Here is a 19,646-nt window from a genome sequence, read left to right as displayed (position 1 = left end):
AATCAAACAAGTCGTTTTCTGATATGGAAATTTTTATCTATCAGTCACCATTTTGGGTAGGCCCTTTCGAAACAGCAGTCGCGAGTCAACATGAACAGCATTTGCATTGCGTCGCGTCGCGTCGAAGGCTGGTCAGCTGTTCGATGTTGATGAAAAAATGTCAGTGAACGATCGTTCTAGGCATAATTGTTATAATCAATCGAGTTTACTGTTTGCATAAGACAACAATGCGTTAATGAAATACAGTGCTGAAACAGTCGTGAAGAAAGTGTTGCGGTTCCACACATGCACACATATGTAAGTGAGTTATCAATCACACGTACGCTGAAAATAGAATTCAATACTTCTTAAAATCACATCACGATCTCAAAGCTGCATTAAGAAAAACACATATTTGCTTTCATGCAAGTGGATGCGAACCATGTTGAAAACACACATACTCAGCGCTTTGTGGAAGCCAAACGGATTTGTTATAATTGTTTTTCCGCTTTAAAAATGGTTTTCCTCGACTTCATCTTGTTAACTGCGAAAAAAAACCTCTTTGGTCTTGTTCGATAGTATAAAAGTCATACTATTTTTAATGCTTTTCGCAGTCATTTCCGGCAATGCTGCGCGCAATAAAATTTCTTTTTTCAAGCGTTCAAGCGGCCTCAGCTAACCTGACAGGTTAAAGCAAAAACAAAAAAAAACATTCGAGTCTGGGGAGATTCTGCATATATGCAAGTAGAGACATTGCAAATGCAGCGGGTTAAATTACTGACAGGTACGGAAAGTCCTCTGCTACTGCAGTTAAAATATGACCGTCCGTCGCATCGTCCGTTATCAAAATGATTTGTTTGAACCAAAGCAGGCTCTTATATCACCCAAAGAGTGCATTCCTTGTTAATTAGTCAGCCTATATATGTATATATGTATATATGTATAGGTTCGCTATTGTTAATTAGGTATAATATCACGGGACTGGCAAGCATGCTATTTGACGTAACGAACATCAATTTGTTTATGTTTACTCTTTTCGCTCTCCGATACTCAGTCGATTTTGATGTTGATTTTAAAATACGAAGAATTTGAAAGCTTTAATAAGTGATTTTAATTACTAGTGATTGGTGTGTGTAGTGAAACGTGAAATGCGCTGCCTTATTAAAAATTGTAAATCTGATATGCACTCATCGGATTCACCGGATCAAGGTGAAAATGGGTTTTCAACGCACAGGTGATTCTTATTAAAGGCGTGCAGATAATAGTGCTAGTGTTAATATATTATCATTTATTTAATGTTATTCGATTCTTGCTCGACAGATTCCCTTCGAATCCAGACCGTCGTAGAAAGTGGTGGAACATTTTATCATCTTCCGGAGCAGTTAACGAACGAACATTGGAGGAGGTAGGAATGTACGCTAGAATCTGCTCACGGCATTTTAAGCCGAGTGATTTCCGCATCGAAAAAGGAAGGAGTGGGTTACTGAAGGATGCTATTCCCACTTTATTTTTAAACGAGATTGAAAAAGATAGCTGCCAATTTACATCAATTGTAAATGCCTGTTTGGACGAACCACCTCAGCCATCCATTTCTCAACATAAAAGGTTTGCAAGTTTCGGTCGTATCTTTTAAGATTATTGTATGTATCATATTATTACAGATTAAGATATGCCGGTGATGTTAATCTGGATAACATAAGTCCAGACCAAGCAGTGAAAGCACTTCCTATATTTCATAGGCAACTAGCAAGTGCTCAGCAACGGAACAATCATTTGAAGCAGCAAAATTTCCGACTTAGAAGCAAAGTGTCGAAGCTGAACGGTGTTTTGAATGAGTTGAAACACCGGAAAATCATCTCTTCAAAAGGCGAAATTATCCTAGATGTAAAATCATTTTCTATAAGTACTTTTATTGGTTATTCAAATATTTTTAAGTAGTTTATATGTTATTTATTTTATTCTGTGTTTATTTATGTGTTTAGTGTTTTATTGAACGCTTCAATAGAAGAACAATATTAGTAAGGAACTTATCAAAGAAATCATCGAACATCGTAAGGGTAAGCCATATTCGAAGAAAATTAAAGACTTTGCAACAACACTTTGCTACTATTCACGAAAGGCGTACGAATTTGTGAGACATACTTTCGAAAACGCTCTTCCTCATCCAAGAACTATTGTCAGGTGGTATCGAAGTATCGATGGTAACCCTGGGTTGACCAGGGAAGCTTTCCTAGTGCTAGAAATCGAAGCACAGGAAATGGCCGAGAAGGGTCGACCATTACTGGCTAGTTTATGCTTTGACGAAATTGCCATCCGTCAACAAGCTACATGGAATCCCCACGAAAAGCGATTTGAAGGAGTCATTGATCATGGCGTAGGAATAAGAGCAAACGACGACTTCATAGAAGAGGCGAAGGAAGCGTTGGTTTTTGTGGTTTCTTCAGTGGAGGAAACATGGAAGATCCCTGTAAGCTATCACCTAATCAACGGATTGAATGCAGAAGAGAAGCAAAATATCGTCGAATTGGTTCGCTATGCGTTACAGGATGTGGGTGTGACTGTGATCGGTTTAACATTCGATGGCACGAATACGCACATAGCTGTAGCCAATAGATTGGGTTGTAATTTACAATTCAATGAGAAACCATTTTGTACGCGATTTCTACACCCGTTTGGAACTCACTATGTGTACGTTTTATTAGATGGATGCCATATGATAAAGCTTATTCGAAACGTTTTCGCCTCTCAAGGCATCTTGCATTCCTCGGATGGCGCTGTTGAATGGAAATATGTTTGCAAGCTTAATGATTTTCAGAATGCAGCAGGGACCAAACTGGCACAAAATCTAACAGATAAACATATTTTTTTTCCAGATTACTAAGATGAAGGTATTGCTTGCAGTGCAGTTATTGAGCCAAGGCGTGAGCGACGCCCTCGAATGCTTAATGTCATCTTACCCTGACTTTGCAGAAGCTGGACCAACTGTTCAGTTCATTGCTATTTTTAATGATCTTTTTGATTTCATGAACACTATGAATGAGCAGAATAGCGAATTCAAGTGTCCCTTAAACGAGGAAAACTTCGATGTAATTAACGTTGCATTGCAATACGCCGAAAAATACATACACTGTATACGGACATCTTCCAGGCAACCGATACTCAAAACAAAGTACGAAACAGGATTTTTAGGTTTTCTAGTTGGCATTCACAGCTTCCGTGGAATGTACCAAGAATATGTCGAGTCTAAACTGTTGGCGCGTATAGTAACGTATAGGTTTTCCCAGGACCATGTGGAAATTCGTTTTGGTGCGATTCGTGCGAAGGGAGGTGACAACAACAACCCGAATGGTGTGCAGTTCAAAGCTGCATATAAACGATTATTATCACATAACAGTGTTTATGCTTCAGTGAAAGCCAACTGCACTGATTTTCATGATACTAACATGTTGGTGGCTTCGGACGCAGCTCAAATGTGGATGAAACAGCCTGACCCACTAGATTACGATTTGAAAAAAGGTGTAATAGAGAATGAGATATCACTCTCAGAGTTGCCCTTCAATGATACAATTGATAACACATATTTAGATGAAGCGCTCAATATTGATGTGAAAAAGGTTCAGAAGGACATAATGAAACGAGTGAAGTGCCAAGCCTGCCTCGAAGGAATTTTCCAAGGTCAATCGGCAAGTTTTATATGTGATAGTTTGCATACAATATGCAAAGTAACAGAACTGGAGTTTAACATGCTAACCACAGAAACAACGAATTTAAATGTTACTAAATATCACGATATCCTATCAAACCGCTCCCTTTCGAGGATTAACTCTGAGTTCCCAGAAACGTTCGACATGATGTCACCTCATTTACTAACCGACAAAGATACAATCGAAGGTCATCGTAACAATCTTATGAAAATTATTGTTGATACCTATTTGAATTTTCGTATTTCTCGCTACAGTAAATTATTCTTTTTGAAGGACATTAGTTTTTTTTTGTGATACATTAAAACTGTTTTCGAATGCCCCAAAACTATGCAGTTTTAACCGTAATAAAGAAAGCATAAAAAAAGTCTCCGGTGAAATTTTTCCATCTGTATCACAATTTTAATTTGCAGGATTGCCTTCCATACTGTACCTAGCTATGTCTTTTTACAACAGAAATAAACCGTATACTCGTTATATTCGAAAACTACACGCAGAACCAATGAGAGATTTTTGTGAATACATTTGAACTGATTATTTGTTATTTTGATGGCCAACAATAGATATAGTTGCCAACTTGATGCATTACCCGATATCTGTCATTTGAAGGGTAAACCGTTCATTTTCGGGTGCCAGTGCCAGTGGTGTTGGTAACGCGTCAAATATATGGTAGCTGACAGTCTTGCCAACCCCGTGTATAATATTCTGTCGCCTGTGCTAGAAAAAGTATTAGGGTAAACAGGTATACTACGCCCCCCTAAGGAACATCGTCAATATTGTAGCTATGTTTATCACAAACAACAAATCGTTTATGCAGTTGGATACACTATTTAGTTGGTAATGCACTGCTATTACTTTGTTTTGTAATTACTGTTACACAAAAACGCCATAATTTTATTAAAAAATTGACTAAACTGCAAGCTTTCCAATCTATCGGGGCAAAACGCCCCAGATGCAGTATAATATGCCCCATGCGGTAGCTTCATATGCCAGCTCAGCATGCGAAGTGAAACAGTGCTTGAAGTCTCAGAAGCAAACGCTAAAGCAATGAACAAATCAGCCGGGCTAGCGGTGGGGCATATTGCCCGCGAGCTGTAGTGTAGCAGAAAGCATTGAATACTCAAGCAAATTATAAAATTTCAATCGTTTCTTCACTAGATACAGCTGCTTAGAGCACTAGATACAGCTGCTTAGAGGTTCATTTGAGATATATAAGTACAAAAACCAGGTAATAAACTTTATACATTAGAAAAAAACGTTACGGAAACGCTGCAAGAAATTAGATCTGAAGCAGCTCAAATCGAAATTGATTTTTGTTTATTTTTTGCTGCTAGTGACAATTATCAAATTTGCACAGAAGGTTGGTCTTATGACCCGCTACGGATTCCCAATAGTCTCATTTCTTATTTTTTGTGTGTTTCCGAATAAATGGACTGGGGCGTTATGCCCCGGGGGGGCGTTTTATTTACCCTAATGAATTTAATTTAATGAATTTTATTTACCCTAATGAATGAAAATTTATTTTACTCTAAATTTTGGCGTCCGCAGGTCTCCTAATACGTCTTCAACATATCACACCTCCTTTTTCTGATCAAAAGACCACTTACGTTTGCTCAAAATAAAGACCACATTCTTTTAAACGTTCACGCAAAATATTCAAGGAAACGGAAACATCTTTTGAAGTAAACAACAGTACGCAGCCAAATACGTTTGATTGAATTTTGCATGTCATTCGAAATGGCGGTTAATCGTTGATGAATTTATAACATTATAACAATTTATAATTTATAACAATTTACGGAATAATTTTAACCATGCAATACTTTTTCTATTTTACTTTGAAGTTTTTTTCGATGATAAAAATTTTAGCTCAAGATTCATTCAATTCGTTGTACTTTTAACCAATTCCGATCAAAGTCGTTCAAGAATGACACGTATTGAGTGACTGACACGAAACCTCAGTATAACAAAAATCATAAGCGCAATTTTATTGGATAAAGTCAATATCCGCCTTTAAGTATGCATTCGTACCGTAAGAGGATTCATTGGAACAAGAACATAAGTTTATTAAGTGAGCGACAGTCGTTTCTTACTATAGGCTTTTTATCAGTTATTAATCCCCACCCGAATGAGCAACTCCCCATTCCCCCCCTTGATCAATAGTCGCTTTTCGCCCTTGAGCACTGTACTCTAAGGTATCCGATGTAGTGAAAATATTGTTTATGACGTTATATAAAAGTGAAGATAACTCCAAGCTGGTCTCGAAGCCGTATGTTAGTACCCCTGCTGCTTGTAGGAGACTGCTCGTATCAATAGGACGGTGGCGCAAACCCCGCAATTGTCCTGTACAGTACCCTAACAGCTGACTGCGAAGTCTGTGTTAAATAAATAGAACAGCTCGAGCCACCTAGACTCTAGTTTTGAATGGACAAGAAAAAACAACAGAGGAAGATAAAACATAAATGGACACAATATTATTCTGATTTTTTTTTGACTTGTAATACAAAAAAAAGTTTTTTATGCGAAAAAAGATATCGTATTGAACAGAGGCAGTGATTCATCAAATTATGCTGGTGAATAAATCAAGCAAGAAGTGTTTTATTAAAGTTTAAAATCAAAACACTGTGAATACTGTGATTAAAAATTTAAAAAATTTTCACAAATATTTTATATTGCGTAAAATATCAATAAACATAATTTTGTAGGTATAATGAGAAATGTTCACAGCGTATTTCTTGGTTTAAACTCGACGAAGACCCCATCTTTTGAATGCAATCCCAAATACCCCGTGGCTAGCTTCAATGGCTCTTGGGTCTTCTCCGTTCGAACGAAACTAAAATGACGCAACATATAATAAACAATTGCTTTGACCTCCATCAGTGCAAATCTAGATCCAATGCAGTTTCTCGGGCCAATTCCAAAGGGAAGATACGTTCCAACCTGTATGCTGGCCCTATTTTCGTCACTGAAACGCTCCGGCAGGAATTTCTCAGGATTCGGAAAGTATTTCGGATCGTGATGAAGTCCATGGAAGGGGAACCACACCGCATCTCCTTTCTTGATTGTAAATTTTAATCCTTCTCCATCGTCCAACTCGTAATCTCTAACGCACAATCTGTCTATGGCTGCCACCGGGGACCATTTCCTCAGTGACTCAGAAACTACCATATCCAGGTATTTCATTCGCTGCAATGTGTCGTAATTCAGTGGTTTGCCATTTAGAGTAGCATCTGTCTCGAGAATTTCCTCATAAAGTTTTTGCTGTACTTCCGAGTTCAGTGTCAACTCGTAGGCCAAAAATGTTAAACATGTTGATACTGTATCAAATCCAGCTACGAAAAATATCAAACATTGAGCGATCATTTCCACCTCGGTCATTAGTTTGGAAGCCTCTCCTTTTCCTAGATCGGACTCCTCAACCGTGGCAAAACCTTCGTTTTGCTCGTGCTCCTGTTGATGCTTGAGCATACCTTTTCTAGCCTGCAGTAGTAAATGAATCATGTCCGGTCGAATTATACCCTTAGTTTCTCTGACTTTCACTGCATCCTTTATCAGTTTAGCAAAGTAATTATTGTGCACTCGATCGATCAAATCGATCCCAAAGTAGCTCATAATGGATGGAATATACCGATGACCGAATGTGCGAACCAAAGCGGTCAGGCTGTTAAACTTAAACATATCTCTTCCATGCTGGTAAAACTCGTTGTTGCGATTGCGTGACGAATCCACTTCGATCCCGAAGGCACAGGTTGCGATAACATCATTTGTGAATCTTGAAAAAACATCCTTCATTTCACATAGCACAGAACCACCTTTACTTTGACATTCGGTTCGGTAATACTTGGCCATGTTTTCGCTGCATTCCAGAACAAGTTCGAACATTTGCCGCATTTTTGATCCTGTGAATGCCGGGCTCAGAGTGACACGCATGTTGCGCCATTTTTGGTCATTCAACACGAATAACGATTTTGAGAAAAGCAGATTAGGATGGTCCCCATCGGCGTGACCAAAGATTGGTCGATGGTCCATGAAATGGTCGAAGTCCTTAACGGCGATTTTCTTAATCAGCTCCGGGTCACGAATAACGAACAGTGGCGAGTTGACATCGAATAAACCGAACACTCTATAAGAATTTGAAACTCAGATACCTGTTCAACGTGTACTTAAATTGCTGATGAAACTTACTTAACTCCTTCGTATTTATCATAAATGGTTTTGACGAACTCTGTGAAAGAACACTTGTTGAGCAACAGCGGTCCGGTACTTCCAACGAAGAGCTTCACAGCCATGGACGGAATCGGTTTACCGTGGAAGTAGTCATTGTTTCTGGTCAACCAGCGGTAGATGAACGTAAGTACGATTACAGCCAATGAAACGTATCCTAGACTGATCTCCATTCCGTTGATGTTATCTGTATGAGGTTGCTAAGCAGACTGTTGCCGTTCCTCCTTTGATTTTCGAATACATATCTAACCAAATTCGTCTTAAAAAAAGCAATCATTATCTCTCGCACTGATAACGGTTACGGAGGTATCATCGACTGTACAATCTGTTTGTCATTGTTGACGAAGTAAACTAGGAATCGCTGGCCGGATGATGATTAGGGGGTTGCCATAATTTGATGAAAAGTTGAAACTGGCAGCTTCTACTTACTTTCTAGAGAGCATACTATCATTATGAAATTGCATTTTTATTCGAGTGAAAATTACGTAGAAAAAAGAAAGCACGCTGCATAGTGACCCGAGGCTGACCGCCGATAAAACCGATATTTTTATTGTTGACATTTATTTATCAGTTTCAAGTTTCAAGTAGTTTTTTTTGTTTTAATTGAACATCAGTAGTTTTCTATTGTATATATAAGAACTGCGTTATGGTTATGGTTATATAACTCAACTGTTGGTTTTATTATTTTCAATACTTACGCATCATTTTCAATGTAAGTTTTTCACATGAAATTTCTCATAATAATCAGGTTTGGGTACAAATTAAAACGCTAGGCAGAGTAAACGCGGTTCGATATCGTGTATATAGTTGATTCTCAGCCAGTGTTTTTTCCGATTTTAGATTGCTAAATTTTGAACAAGAGTGTTAGTGTCACATAGCGATTCAAATATTGTTATAGAAACCAGTTTAGACTGTGGATATTTAATTTAATAATTTGATATTTGTTTAAAGAAACTAGTGTGGACTGTAAATACTGTGATAAAAAAAATCGAGTATTTTATTCAAACATATTAGCTGCCGAAAGATAACATTTCACCTTACACAAGAGATACAGAATAGATATAATATCAGATCTTCGGATCCTTCGGAGTTAGCTGCACAATCTTCGCTGATTCCTCCCATAGTTTGGCAGCCCTTTCCATATCGCTGATTCCGGCCGTTAGTCCAGCCTCCTTACAGTCTCGGAAGTACTTGCCACTGACACCCTCAACTTCCGGTGAGCAAGCCAAATGCAAGCTCGTCTGGGCACCCTCAGTGTTGGTTTTGAAAAAAGTTTTCACGATACCCATCGGAATGGTCAGTGGGAAAGGAACGTTGCGCCAAATTCCGGAATTGATCATCCCCGGGTGTAGACAGTTGGCTGTTACGTTAGTACCTTCGAGGCGCCGAGCCAGTTCCAGGGTGAACATGATGTTCGCCGATTTCGATACATAGTACAGATACCCGGGCAGACTGCTCACCGGATTGAGATTATTCAAATCCACCGAAGCCAGCCGGTACAGTTCAGATGCTACGACAACGATTCGGCTTGGCGATGATTTTTTCAGCAAATCTATCAATAAATGAGTTAACAAAAAAGGTCCATAGTGATTGGTGGCCATGGTAAACTCAATGCCGTCGACGCTTTTGGTTTTCTTAAAAGTCTCCGCAAATCCAGCATTATGAATTAGCACGTCTAGTTTAGATTCGGTCTTGAGCACCTCGGCTGCAAATTCCCGTACCGATGCTTGCGAGCTCAGGTCTAGCTTTTTCACGAAAACGGCTTCGTTTCCGCTATCCTCCACGATTTCGTCTGTGAAAAAGATGTTTTAAATAAATCTTTGAGAAGAAAAAGGGTAGATGGGTTCCTCCATTTGGTGCTATCTACATAAACTGGAATCTACTGTTATTTATTTTGTGTATGAATTCCGAAAGAAAACATCCAAATTCGTCATAAACTAAATACTTGCAGGCTAATTTATGTAATGATAAAGCTTATGAAAATTCGATGAATGAAAAAAACCCGTTTGACAACATAAAAAGAAAAGTACATTTTCCAGCACCAAACCACTTTCGATTCTTGTACCAATTTTCTAGTTTGTTTCGTGATTCTGATACTTTTATTTCTCAACTTTTTTATTCTTAACCACCTTAAGAATTTGTTGTTTACTCTCTGATAAAAGATTACGTTGAAAAAAATTAGAAATTCATTCAAGTTATTTTATTGTCCATGTTTTGTAGAATATGTTCTTTATTTGTGCGAAAGAAAATTTATTCTCTGGTCAAGGTTGCATATTCAATTTTTGGATGGTTTTTCGCCGCGCGCCTGTTGCTCGCTCAACAAGTACAATTTAGAGAAACGATGTATAAAAAACTTGTAGTCCCTAAACAGTACTACAAGTTTGTCGAAATGCTCTAACTTTTATGCCTGAAGCGTGAGTTCCAATATTCAGTGCAATATTCAGTCTATATTCGCGGTGAATATTATGATATTCATTACGAATATTGGCTGAATATCCCACTGAATATGGGCTCTGACACTTTGGGCATAAGAGTTAGAGCATTGCATTCTTCGACAAACTTGTAGCATTACTTAAGGACCACAAGTTTGTCGTACATCATATTTTGTAATTGTTCTTGTGGAGTGAGCTAACAGCACGCAGCCAATAGAATTGAATTGACACCCCAAAATTGAATATGCAACCCTGCCTCTGGTAAACAATCAACGGCAAGTAAATCCATGCCTGAACTAAACAGAACTAAGTAAAGTAAATTCGAACTGCTTTCTTAGATACTCATTAAGACAATTTGGCTCTCTCGAGCTATTTTGTATTCTAAAACATAAAAAATGTCACCATGACGACAGATTCGTTACAAAAGGAAAGTGGATTCTGATCTCGAAAATGGTATCGAAGTCTTCGCACATCGTTAGTAAAAGTGAATCAAGCTTGTTGAAAAATAAAAATAAAATGAAAGTTTGTTGTTTCAGTTTTAGAAGGCCTTTAAAAATTAACCTCGTATGTCAGCTCGATAATGTTAAGTAGCAATAATAGCACATTATGCGAAAACTATAAGAAGTGTCACAAGGCGGCATACGTGTGTTCACACATGAAACGGTAAAAATAATCGATTTCCACAAGTGAGAAAATGAATAAAAATCGAAGAAAATTAATATCAAAATTGCAGTTGACGGTATAAAATTCGGTATGTCCTTATCTTGCGAAGAGAAGCGGCATATGAACGAAACAGACTAGACTTTTTTCAAATTACCATGCTATAAAACGTGCTATTGGTACTCCACAGATTTTAGAAATATTTGCATGCCCACATTGCCCTAGAATTACAAAAATATTGAACAAAATAAAGTACACACACAGTACAGTAATGATGTTTAAATAAATTAAAACATGCAACAAATAAAACACAAAACAAATTACCGTATTAAGTAGACCATATATTTTCCTTTATCGAAATTAGGATTTTTTTTTGAGGCCAAGTGTTCCATATTCTGTTTAATCGCTTGCTCACACACTGGTTAATAGGAATACTACTTTCTCTAGAGAAAACTCTGCACCCTGTTCGCACACGAAGGACTAGGGTAAAGGCATCGGTTTTGGCCATGCTTGTATTCAAATAATAATTGGTAAAATATCTCTTAAATTTTAAATACTTCTATCTAAACTTCTGAGTCAGAAGTTCTGACATTACTATCGACAAAATTATTACAAACTTTGGAGCAATTCCATGAAAAATGTCCCAATATAATATTTGTAATTTTTCATTCGGCTGAAACTTTGCACAGGTGTTCCTTTGGGCTTGAGGTGTTAATTTGTACCATTAGTAATTTTTTTTTTTTTTGAGTCACGACTAATTTGTGAAAAGGATCCAGGCAAAAAGGGTATTGATGATAAAAAATATTTTTAGAGTCAGAACGGTTTGTTTGATCGGCATGACGTCTTTTTCAAAGTTTCAGATAATGATTTTGTCTTTTTGAAAAAAATACACACGGTAGAAAAAACTTTTGTTTTTAAACAAAACAAAAAAAGACAGCAGTTTTATCTTTTCAGAAAAAAAATCAGATATAACAAAAAACCTTTAAAAAATTACAAAAATATTGTCTCAAAACCCATTTATTATGAGTATGATTTTTTTACACAAACCACACACTGTTAGTTGAGCGTTGATAGTTAACTGAGCTTGGAGAGATTAAAAAACAAATTGCCGATGATTTTTTACATTTTGCTATCCCTTCTGCAAAATTGTGCAACTTACATGGGTTAATAATTTTGCTGAAGATTGAAAAATGCAATCTTCATAAATAACAAAGTTATTTGAAAATGTGCCAATTTTAATACGAGGATTTGTTTTTATTACCACACTCGAAAAGACTGTAATGGAGTCTTTTCGATTGTGGTAATAAAAACAAATCCCCAAATGATTTCATTTTATTATTTTGGGATTAGTTATTGCATTAATGAGTTATTTATAGTTCAAAGCCTTGAGTGGTACACATTCTGCAATCAGAACTTGATGTTCTGTTTCTTCTACAGAAAACACCTGTACAATATTACAACAGATCAAATGTCTCTAGTCGCAGTGATGAGTCCACATAGAGAAAAAAATTGTTGGACCAGCATCGTATCTCGAGATCAGCTGAGAAACATTTAAAGTTCAACTAATCCTTCGAAAAACCGATAATGGTTAAATAATTTTTTTTTATTTCGGAACTATAGCGAGGTTAAATGTTCAGCAAAAATATATATATTTCCTAAAGGCTAATAACTTTGTAGTAGATAAAAGATAAGAAGAAAATCTTGAAAAAAATTATATAAAACATTGTGATTTAAGTGAAATTTCCATAAAAAACTATGTATCTTTTTTCGAACGTCTTCAACAAAGTTGCTATGAAATCATCTTCTACAACTTTTTTCAAGACACTGGCTGTCCTTCTTACTGCCACAATCACAATTACGATTTTAATATTTTTTTATTGATTAAGAAAAAACGAGAAAAAACCAAAGCACTTTTAGTGAAAAATTTACGCAGACGTTAAAGAAAGCGCAATAAAATACATAGAAACCTATCCAAATAAAGTACAGTCAGGTTTTTTTACACGGGGGATACATATCTCGTAACAACAAACCGCGTAAAAAAAACGCGTTAATTCGAAAATCAGCGACGTTAATTCGAAAATCAGCGACGCTCTACGACCAGTTTTTAGAATTGTCCTCTTTGACGGTCATTTCGGATCTCTCGTAAGGCGGATGTTTTTTTTTGGTTCCCACCCAACTTGCGTTAACCGTTATGTACTCAGCAGGGCACCTAGGTACCTTTTCAGACTTTATTGCTTTAAAAAACAAGGTTAACCTCAACTCAGCCAGCTGAAAGTTATGGAATGCTCTTAACTAGTGGAAATAAACTTTTTTTTTACATCAGACTGTTTTTAGCAGCAGAAGGGGTCGAAGGGGAAGGCTTCAAATTAAAAAAAAATCCTAATCTTCGGGAGCATGTTCCGGTGAGGCAAATTAGTACAATTGTCAATAAAAACGACCAACATTGGTATTTAAGTTCATGAAATCACTCCAGAAGTTGATTTCCCTTCATTATGAGTCCATCTGATAAGTTGTCAGATTCCGGTCGGATTTATGTAAACCATAAAGGGACCAATGGCTCTTTAGACGAATTTTTCGATCTTTTGACGGGTCAAGATCGAAAATCGGTCAAGAATGAAGAAGTAAGAAGTATTTCATTTTGGTGGGTACCCGGGTACCCTGCTGAGCAGCGAAGGAAAACAATCACCTCTAGCGATTAATGAATACATATAAAGCAAGCCTAAGATGCGTTAGTATCGTCGTCAGTATGCGAAAAGTAAAGTATCGGTGCTGGTGCACTCTCTTTGCTTCCCTTTGCACGATATATTTCTCGCATAATTCTTCAAAAGGACCTAAGTAACAATGACAGATTCTCTCATCTCTCACTTTGTTTCGTTAATTACGTCGTCATTATATATATTTTTTAAGCTTTCTTTCCCTTAATCGAGAGATGGTAATACTGTCTTACTATGCATCGAGTGTTATGAAATATGAAAAAAAAAACATTATTATTGATCAAAGAAAAAGTAAACAAAGAGAGTCCCTCAATGTTAGATAGGTCGCTTTGAAAAATTACGCGAGATTTCTATTCATTAGTGTACACCACAACAAGTGGTTCTCAATGTGCACAACTCAGAATATAAAGTTATTCGTCTCTGTTACACAGAGCGATCAGATCTTGTTATATTCTTATTCATTTGACTCATGAATATGATTTTTTGTCAGAAAAAAAAGAAAATGACAGTGTATGCTCTCCTACTCTCGCTCAACTCAACCGCTGCCGAAGTAGTCCCTTCCCCCACACTTTCCCTCTAACCGCACCACACCTCTGCTGCTGCGCAGACGACATGATATTCTCCTGTTGTTATCCTTTCTTCTCCTAACGACCGGCATATGGAGAGATAAACGCAACGAGCGAATCGCTTCTCAGAGCTGATGTAGTCTAGTCATGTGTTTGTGTTCTCCCAGAAATCTATTATCATTTCATTATGGGTTGAGAGGATTCAAGTTTATGCGCGGTCTGTACACTTCATGAAGTGCACATGTGATGAATAAACGACGATAGCATCATATTCGTTTCGTTTCCATAACTGCTGCTGAGTCAAAATTGCCGAGTACATAACAGTTAATTCTAAAATCAGCGAAAATTTATTTGAATTAGCGCGGTTCGCATAAAAAAACCGCGGTAATTCAAAAATCCGCGTAAAATAATCTGACTGTATATCGCTGAAATCAAGTGTGAGACCTCTATTAATTTAGTGCATGAAAACAGCAAAATAAACCCCGTGCACCGCAGGATTTTTGGTAGATAAAATCAAGTAAAATAAAACAACAAGAATCAACACTTTCATTCGATTTCGCTTCGTTAGTGTGCGTCACAGTAGGCTTTCCCTCGTAATGGTAGAACGACCGTTGGCTCTCGTACAAAGAACAGATGGTCAATTGACATTCACGCATCGAAGAGATGCGCACTATCGTTCGTTTGGCGATGTTATTTTGTTTTATTTCTGTTTACTCAATCCTACTTCTGTTGAGAAATGATATTTCAAGATTGATGATAAATGTAGTTTCCAAAATCTGCGTAATTCTCATTTCTGGAGAAAATGTCAAAATACGTTTAGGGAGAGAAAGCGTCATAGTGGAGAGCACTTTCATTTTCAGTATTTTTCATCCGAAAGTCCCCTTAGGAACCTGTAGTAGGGAACAATTACATTTTTGTATAAAAAATTGGCAAAATGGTTAGTCAAGGAATTTCAATCAATGTCGAACAAATTTCCTAGTCGATCTGTTAAGAGCACAGGAGATTTTGTTGAAAATTTAAAATCATCGGAGGGTATCAACACTGGCGAGATAATGGTTTCTTTTGATGTCACAACACTTTTTCCGAGTGTTTCAGTGAAAGAAGCTATAAATATTTTGGAAGATTGGCTTCTCTCCCAACGATGTGACAACCCTTGGAAAACTAAAGTACGCAGTTACTTGAAGTTAACTCGACTGCGCATGGAAGACAATTATTTTTCATTTCGTGGCAAATTTTACAAACAAACAAAAGGAGTACCGATGGGGAATCCGCCTTCACCTTTCTTATGTGAGCTTTTTATGGCACATTTGGAAAATAAACTAAATGAAAAAGACTGCTTACCAGATCGTTGGTGGAGGTATTTTGGTGATATTTTTTATATTTTACAACAGGGAAACTTGGAAAGTTTTTTGGGAATTTTGAATGGTATTCATAAAAATATCCAGTTCACTTTGGAAATTGAACAAAACGACAGGCTTCCATTTTTTGATGTAGTCGTTGTTAAAAACTCCAACCACTTCGAATTCGGAAACCCACACATACTAAGCGGGTAATACCTAACACTTCTAACCACTCCTCCCAGCATAAAATGGCTTCTTTCTACCATATGACCCACCGTATGGAATCTTTGCCTCTCAGTAATGAAGGTAAAAAAAACGAAATGGAATATATTTTTGATATTGGTAAGCAGAATGGATATAATAGAAGAACCATACAAGCCATTTATGATAAAAAGAAACGAATCCAACATAGGAAATCTCACACAACACTCACACCGCTAACAGAAGATCGGAAGAGAGTAGTGGTTGAATATGACGTCAATTTTACACGTCAACTTCATAGAAAAAAATAGAAAATTTGGTATCGATATTATCTACAGTAGTAGAAATAATCAAATTAAAACAAGGTTGGGGTCTACTAAAGACACTATTGACAAATTGCATAGGGCGGGTGTTTATAAAGTTGCATGTCCACATTGTGATAAGGTTTACATTGGCCAAACTATAAGAAATTTAGACTTTCGGTTTAAGGAACATACTTCAGAACTTATAAAGGCTAAAAAAGACTCAGAAAAAGGAATAGCTCACCATTTCAGATCCAAAAAAGCCGAACATATTTTTCATGAAGATCACGCTATGACTACCGACAACATTAGTCTAGTTCGATCAGTAACATCCCCTTGGAAATTAGATGTCGCAGAAAGTTTAGAAATTTTCAAACAAAACCCAGCTACCCTCCTTAACAGAGATCAGGGTAATCACTTCTCTTGGCTTTTTAAATTTCTACCTACAACTCCCCGACAAGGCATGGATCACCAGGCCACACATTTCTCTACCTAACTCAAGTTGTTTACGTTCTCTGAGTTAAAATTTGTCCCATTCGTTCACCTACTTAGGTATAAAAATTTAGCCAATGCAGCCTATGTTCATAAATGTATCTTTTGGAAAGTTCTTGATGAAAAATTCTTTTCCTGTATGGAATTCCTCACTGCGAGCAAAATTGTTGATCTATTATGAGATATGTTCGAGTGTCGGCTGTATCCCGCACTTCTGCTACCACTATTGAGAAGTGGCATGCTAATTATCATTATCAGTGCTTGTGTGTAATTTGATTGTACTCTTCCTTTTACACGCTTGCTGCTCTACTATTCCGAGCCTCGTTCCTCCTGTCAAATATCATCAATTATTATTCCCTAGAGAAAGTTCGTCGTGCATCTTTCTGGTCAGTTTTATTGATAAGAAGAACTTATTTTCGTTAAGAGAAAATCACGCAAAGGTGTCATAGATTTCAGCGTAAACGAAGGGTAAGTTGTGGGGGAGCCTGAGAATAAACCCATACGTAAGCCCTTTTTGGCATCGAAATGGCCTGATTATACTAAGATTCGAACCCACAACTCTGTAACCTTCTGACTACGCAGCTCCCCGAAGGTAGTGCCGTGTACTATATTTTTATGCAAAAATGTGAATAACCCCTGCTACAGGTCCCTCTAGGCACTTCCGGATGGAAAATAGCCATTTCTCGAAGAGTGCTTGGCCATTCCCTGATCTTTTTTTATTTTAGGGTTTTTTTTCTCTGTGTGGACTCCTGCTTCACATCTGTTCACTTTAATTATAGGTAGGACTTATATTTCGTCAAGAGGAAGGAGTCTTATCGAAACCTCGTTCCTCTAGCCAAGATCGCGCCATAATTACATAATTCCCTGAAGAGAACTATTATACGTTACTCAGACCAGTTTTATTATAAGACAGACTTATTTTTGTTAGGATGAAAGTTAGCAGGGGTACTATAGAATTCAGCTCGAAGGAAGGGGATGTAGTGGAAAGACTGAGAATAAACCCGTCTTAAAGTCCTCTGATAAGCCTGATTTTTTTTCTAAGATTCGAACCTACGACCACCCGCTTATCAAAGCGGACTCTGAAACCATTCGGCTACGAAACTCCATGTTAGGGGAATAGAATAACGTTGTCCTGATTCTGATCTTGATGAACCATTCGCTTCAGGAATGGTTTTGTCATCTATAACAGGAAACCTGTTACCAAACCCATCCGAAAATTAGCAGGTTAGCTATGCCTACCGGAATTCAGGAATGTGGTCAGAAAATGACTAGATAATTACAATCGAACGATATTTGGCAAAGTTGCAGTATTTTAAAGCTGATTAAAATTTTACCTTTCCTAATTATTTGACTATTCCCTGTTACTCGATTATAAAAACTGTTTCCACATTATTTTAACCCTCTAGTGCCCAATGCCGCCATTTGGCAGGCATCAGTAAAACCTTTAAAAAGCTTCAATAAATACTTAAAAGTGTTTATAATGGTTCATAGTGACAATTTTAAGAAAAAAGTCTTACTGTATTTGAGACTCTCGTGCCATTAATAATAGGTTACAGAATATCCAAGTAACACACGTTGGTATAGAATAGTTGACGTTACCTATTCCATGACATGAATATCACCAGAAAAGCGCAAAACATGAAGGCTAGTAGAACAAGTACCGATAACTGCATGAAAGCAAGCCAACTTGATATAATTAAGTGGCAAAATACATCTCGAGTACTAATATGGCAATGCGCAAATCTGTTGCTATGACAACTGTTAACCAGCGCATGCGCAAATGTGTTGTGTCTGCGCAGTGCAACTAGATCGTCAATTGCTTTTATCAGTGGCAGTTTTAATTGATTATAAAATGATGACAAAAAATAATATTCAACCTTTCAAAAAGAGCTGTTTCTTTCGCTTGAATATTGAAATTGTTTTCGCATAGTTTCAACGTTATCTGGATATAAAATCAAACAAAACTAGAGAACGTTGTTAGATATACAATAACAAAAAACTGAAGTGATATTGGTTACACTGCAAGCGTTTTGTTTATCTTTTGATGGCGCGTTTTGACCCACTTCGAATAAAGAAATCGTTCATATAATTTAAATATTAATTTGATCAAGTAATTTTAAGTGGGGTGTTGCATCCTACGATTATTGTACTAAGGAAAAGCATTTTACAGGTACGTAGTGTTGTTATTAGTTGGTTTAATGTCTTACGAAAAGACCAAGTGATAGTGATTGTCATTCTTGAACTCATGTTATTAAAAACATCTCCAAAACCAGAAAAAACGAGCTTGTTTTCGAAATGCGGTTGTATTACTGATAAAAACAACTTCAAACACAATAAAATAACACAAGTTTTCACTTGCGCTTGTAGTACACTTATATGACTACTTTCATAGTTACTTATTTTCTAACATGTTTTGTGTGTTACTTGGGTAAGTTCGTGTGATTCCGAAATTTTTTGCAAATTGGGTTTTATAGGAAGGCTATGGCCTAAATAGGAGCCCAGAGAAGTTTTCTGATTTAGAAAATAAAGATAGCAGAACCGCTCTCTCGCATTCCTAACATACTGAGGCCGAAACCGATGCTTCTAACCTACAGATTTTAAATGATATAGAAGAATCGCTCCTATATTCATCTCAGTACCTAAACCAGTACCACCACGCCTTTTTGGTCAATTTATTGTCAAATTTTACTATATTTGTAAAACTTTCAACCACTTGACAAAATCGAGAAGCAAATAGATTTACTTCCAAAAATTTGTAGAAATTTGACGGTAAATCAGACAAATGAGAGAAATAAGATGAATATAGGTGCACCTGGCTCTTGAGATGAATAATGGAGCGATTACCCTATTATTTTCTTTTGAGTCAGAAATGTTTGATAAGGTAACCGCTCCTATATTCATCTCATCACGCTTTTTTGATCAATTTATCTTTAAATTTTACCATAATTTCAACGTAAAACTTTCAGCCATTTGGAAAAATTGAGAAGCAAATAGATTTACTTTCAAAAATTTGTAGAAATTTGGTAAATTGGACA

The 19,646-nt window shown here is 36.9% G+C and overlaps 3 protein-coding genes across 25 annotated transcripts in view; 1 reads left to right on the top strand and 2 right to left on the bottom strand.

Annotated features, from left to right (window-relative positions):
* LOC129721363 (retinol dehydrogenase 14) overlaps positions 1-19,646 on the bottom strand; it is a 67,325-nt gene that overhangs the window by 14,971 nt on the left and 32,708 nt on the right. For 8 of the 23 annotated variants that reach the window (XM_055673853.1, XM_055673852.1, XM_055673850.1 and 5 more), the window contains exon 4: positions 8,876-9,696. The exons of 13 other annotated variants lie outside the window; for them this stretch is intronic. In XM_055673853.1, coding sequence (XP_055529828.1) covers positions 8,972-9,696 — 725 coding nt within the window. In that variant the 3' untranslated portion in view covers positions 8,876-8,971. Of the gene's footprint in view, positions 1-8,167; positions 9,697-19,646 lie in introns of those variants that run through there. 2 more of the 23 variants (XM_055673855.1, XM_055673856.1) reach the window with 2 other exon arrangements.
* Positions 960-1,968, top strand: LOC129721364 (THAP domain-containing protein 2-like). Its single transcript, XM_055673857.1, has 3 exons — positions 960-1,213; positions 1,300-1,584; positions 1,641-1,968. The coding sequence occupies exons 1-3, from the start codon at positions 1,128-1,130 to the stop codon at positions 1,915-1,917; spliced, it is 648 nt and encodes a 215-aa protein (XP_055529832.1). The 5' UTR covers positions 960-1,127; the 3' UTR covers positions 1,918-1,968.
* On the bottom strand, positions 6,263-8,132 carry LOC129721362 (probable cytochrome P450 9f2). Its single transcript, XM_055673831.1, has 2 exons — positions 7,866-8,132; positions 6,263-7,803 (listed from the first exon to the last, which is right to left on the bottom strand). The coding sequence occupies exons 1-2, from the start codon at positions 8,075-8,077 to the stop codon at positions 6,402-6,404; spliced, it is 1,614 nt and encodes a 537-aa protein (XP_055529806.1). The 5' UTR covers positions 8,078-8,132; the 3' UTR covers positions 6,263-6,401.

This window comes from Wyeomyia smithii, chromosome 2, assembly GCF_029784165.1.
Source record: "Wyeomyia smithii strain HCP4-BCI-WySm-NY-G18 chromosome 2, ASM2978416v1, whole genome shotgun sequence".
Taxonomy (NCBI): Eukaryota; Metazoa; Arthropoda; class Insecta; order Diptera; family Culicidae; genus Wyeomyia; species Wyeomyia smithii.
Note: the sequence above shows the minus strand (reverse complement) of the source record. Positions and strands in the feature narration are given on the sequence as shown.

What these genes read in the sequence shown, in the direction of transcription:
- LOC129721362 (XM_055673831.1), bottom strand. Translation starts at nt 8,077, where the DNA reads ATGGAGATCAGTCTAGGATACGTTTCATTGGCTGTAATCGTACTTACG. An exon ending in GATAAATACGAAGGAGTTAA is followed by an intron (nt 7,804 to 7,865) that starts GTAAGTTTCATC and finishes AAATTCTTATAG; the next exon opens with AGTGTTCGGTTTATTCGATG.
- LOC129721364 (XM_055673857.1), top strand. Translation starts at nt 1,128, where the DNA reads ATGCGCTGCCTTATTAAAAATTGTAAATCTGATATGCACTCATCGGAT. An exon ending in AATGGGTTTTCAACGCACAG is followed by an intron (nt 1,214 to 1,299) that starts GTGATTCTTATT and finishes CTTGCTCGACAG; the next exon opens with ATTCCCTTCGAATCCAGACC. An exon ending in TCCATTTCTCAACATAAAAG is followed by an intron (nt 1,585 to 1,640) that starts GTTTGCAAGTTT and finishes ATATTATTACAG; the next exon opens with ATTAAGATATGCCGGTGATG.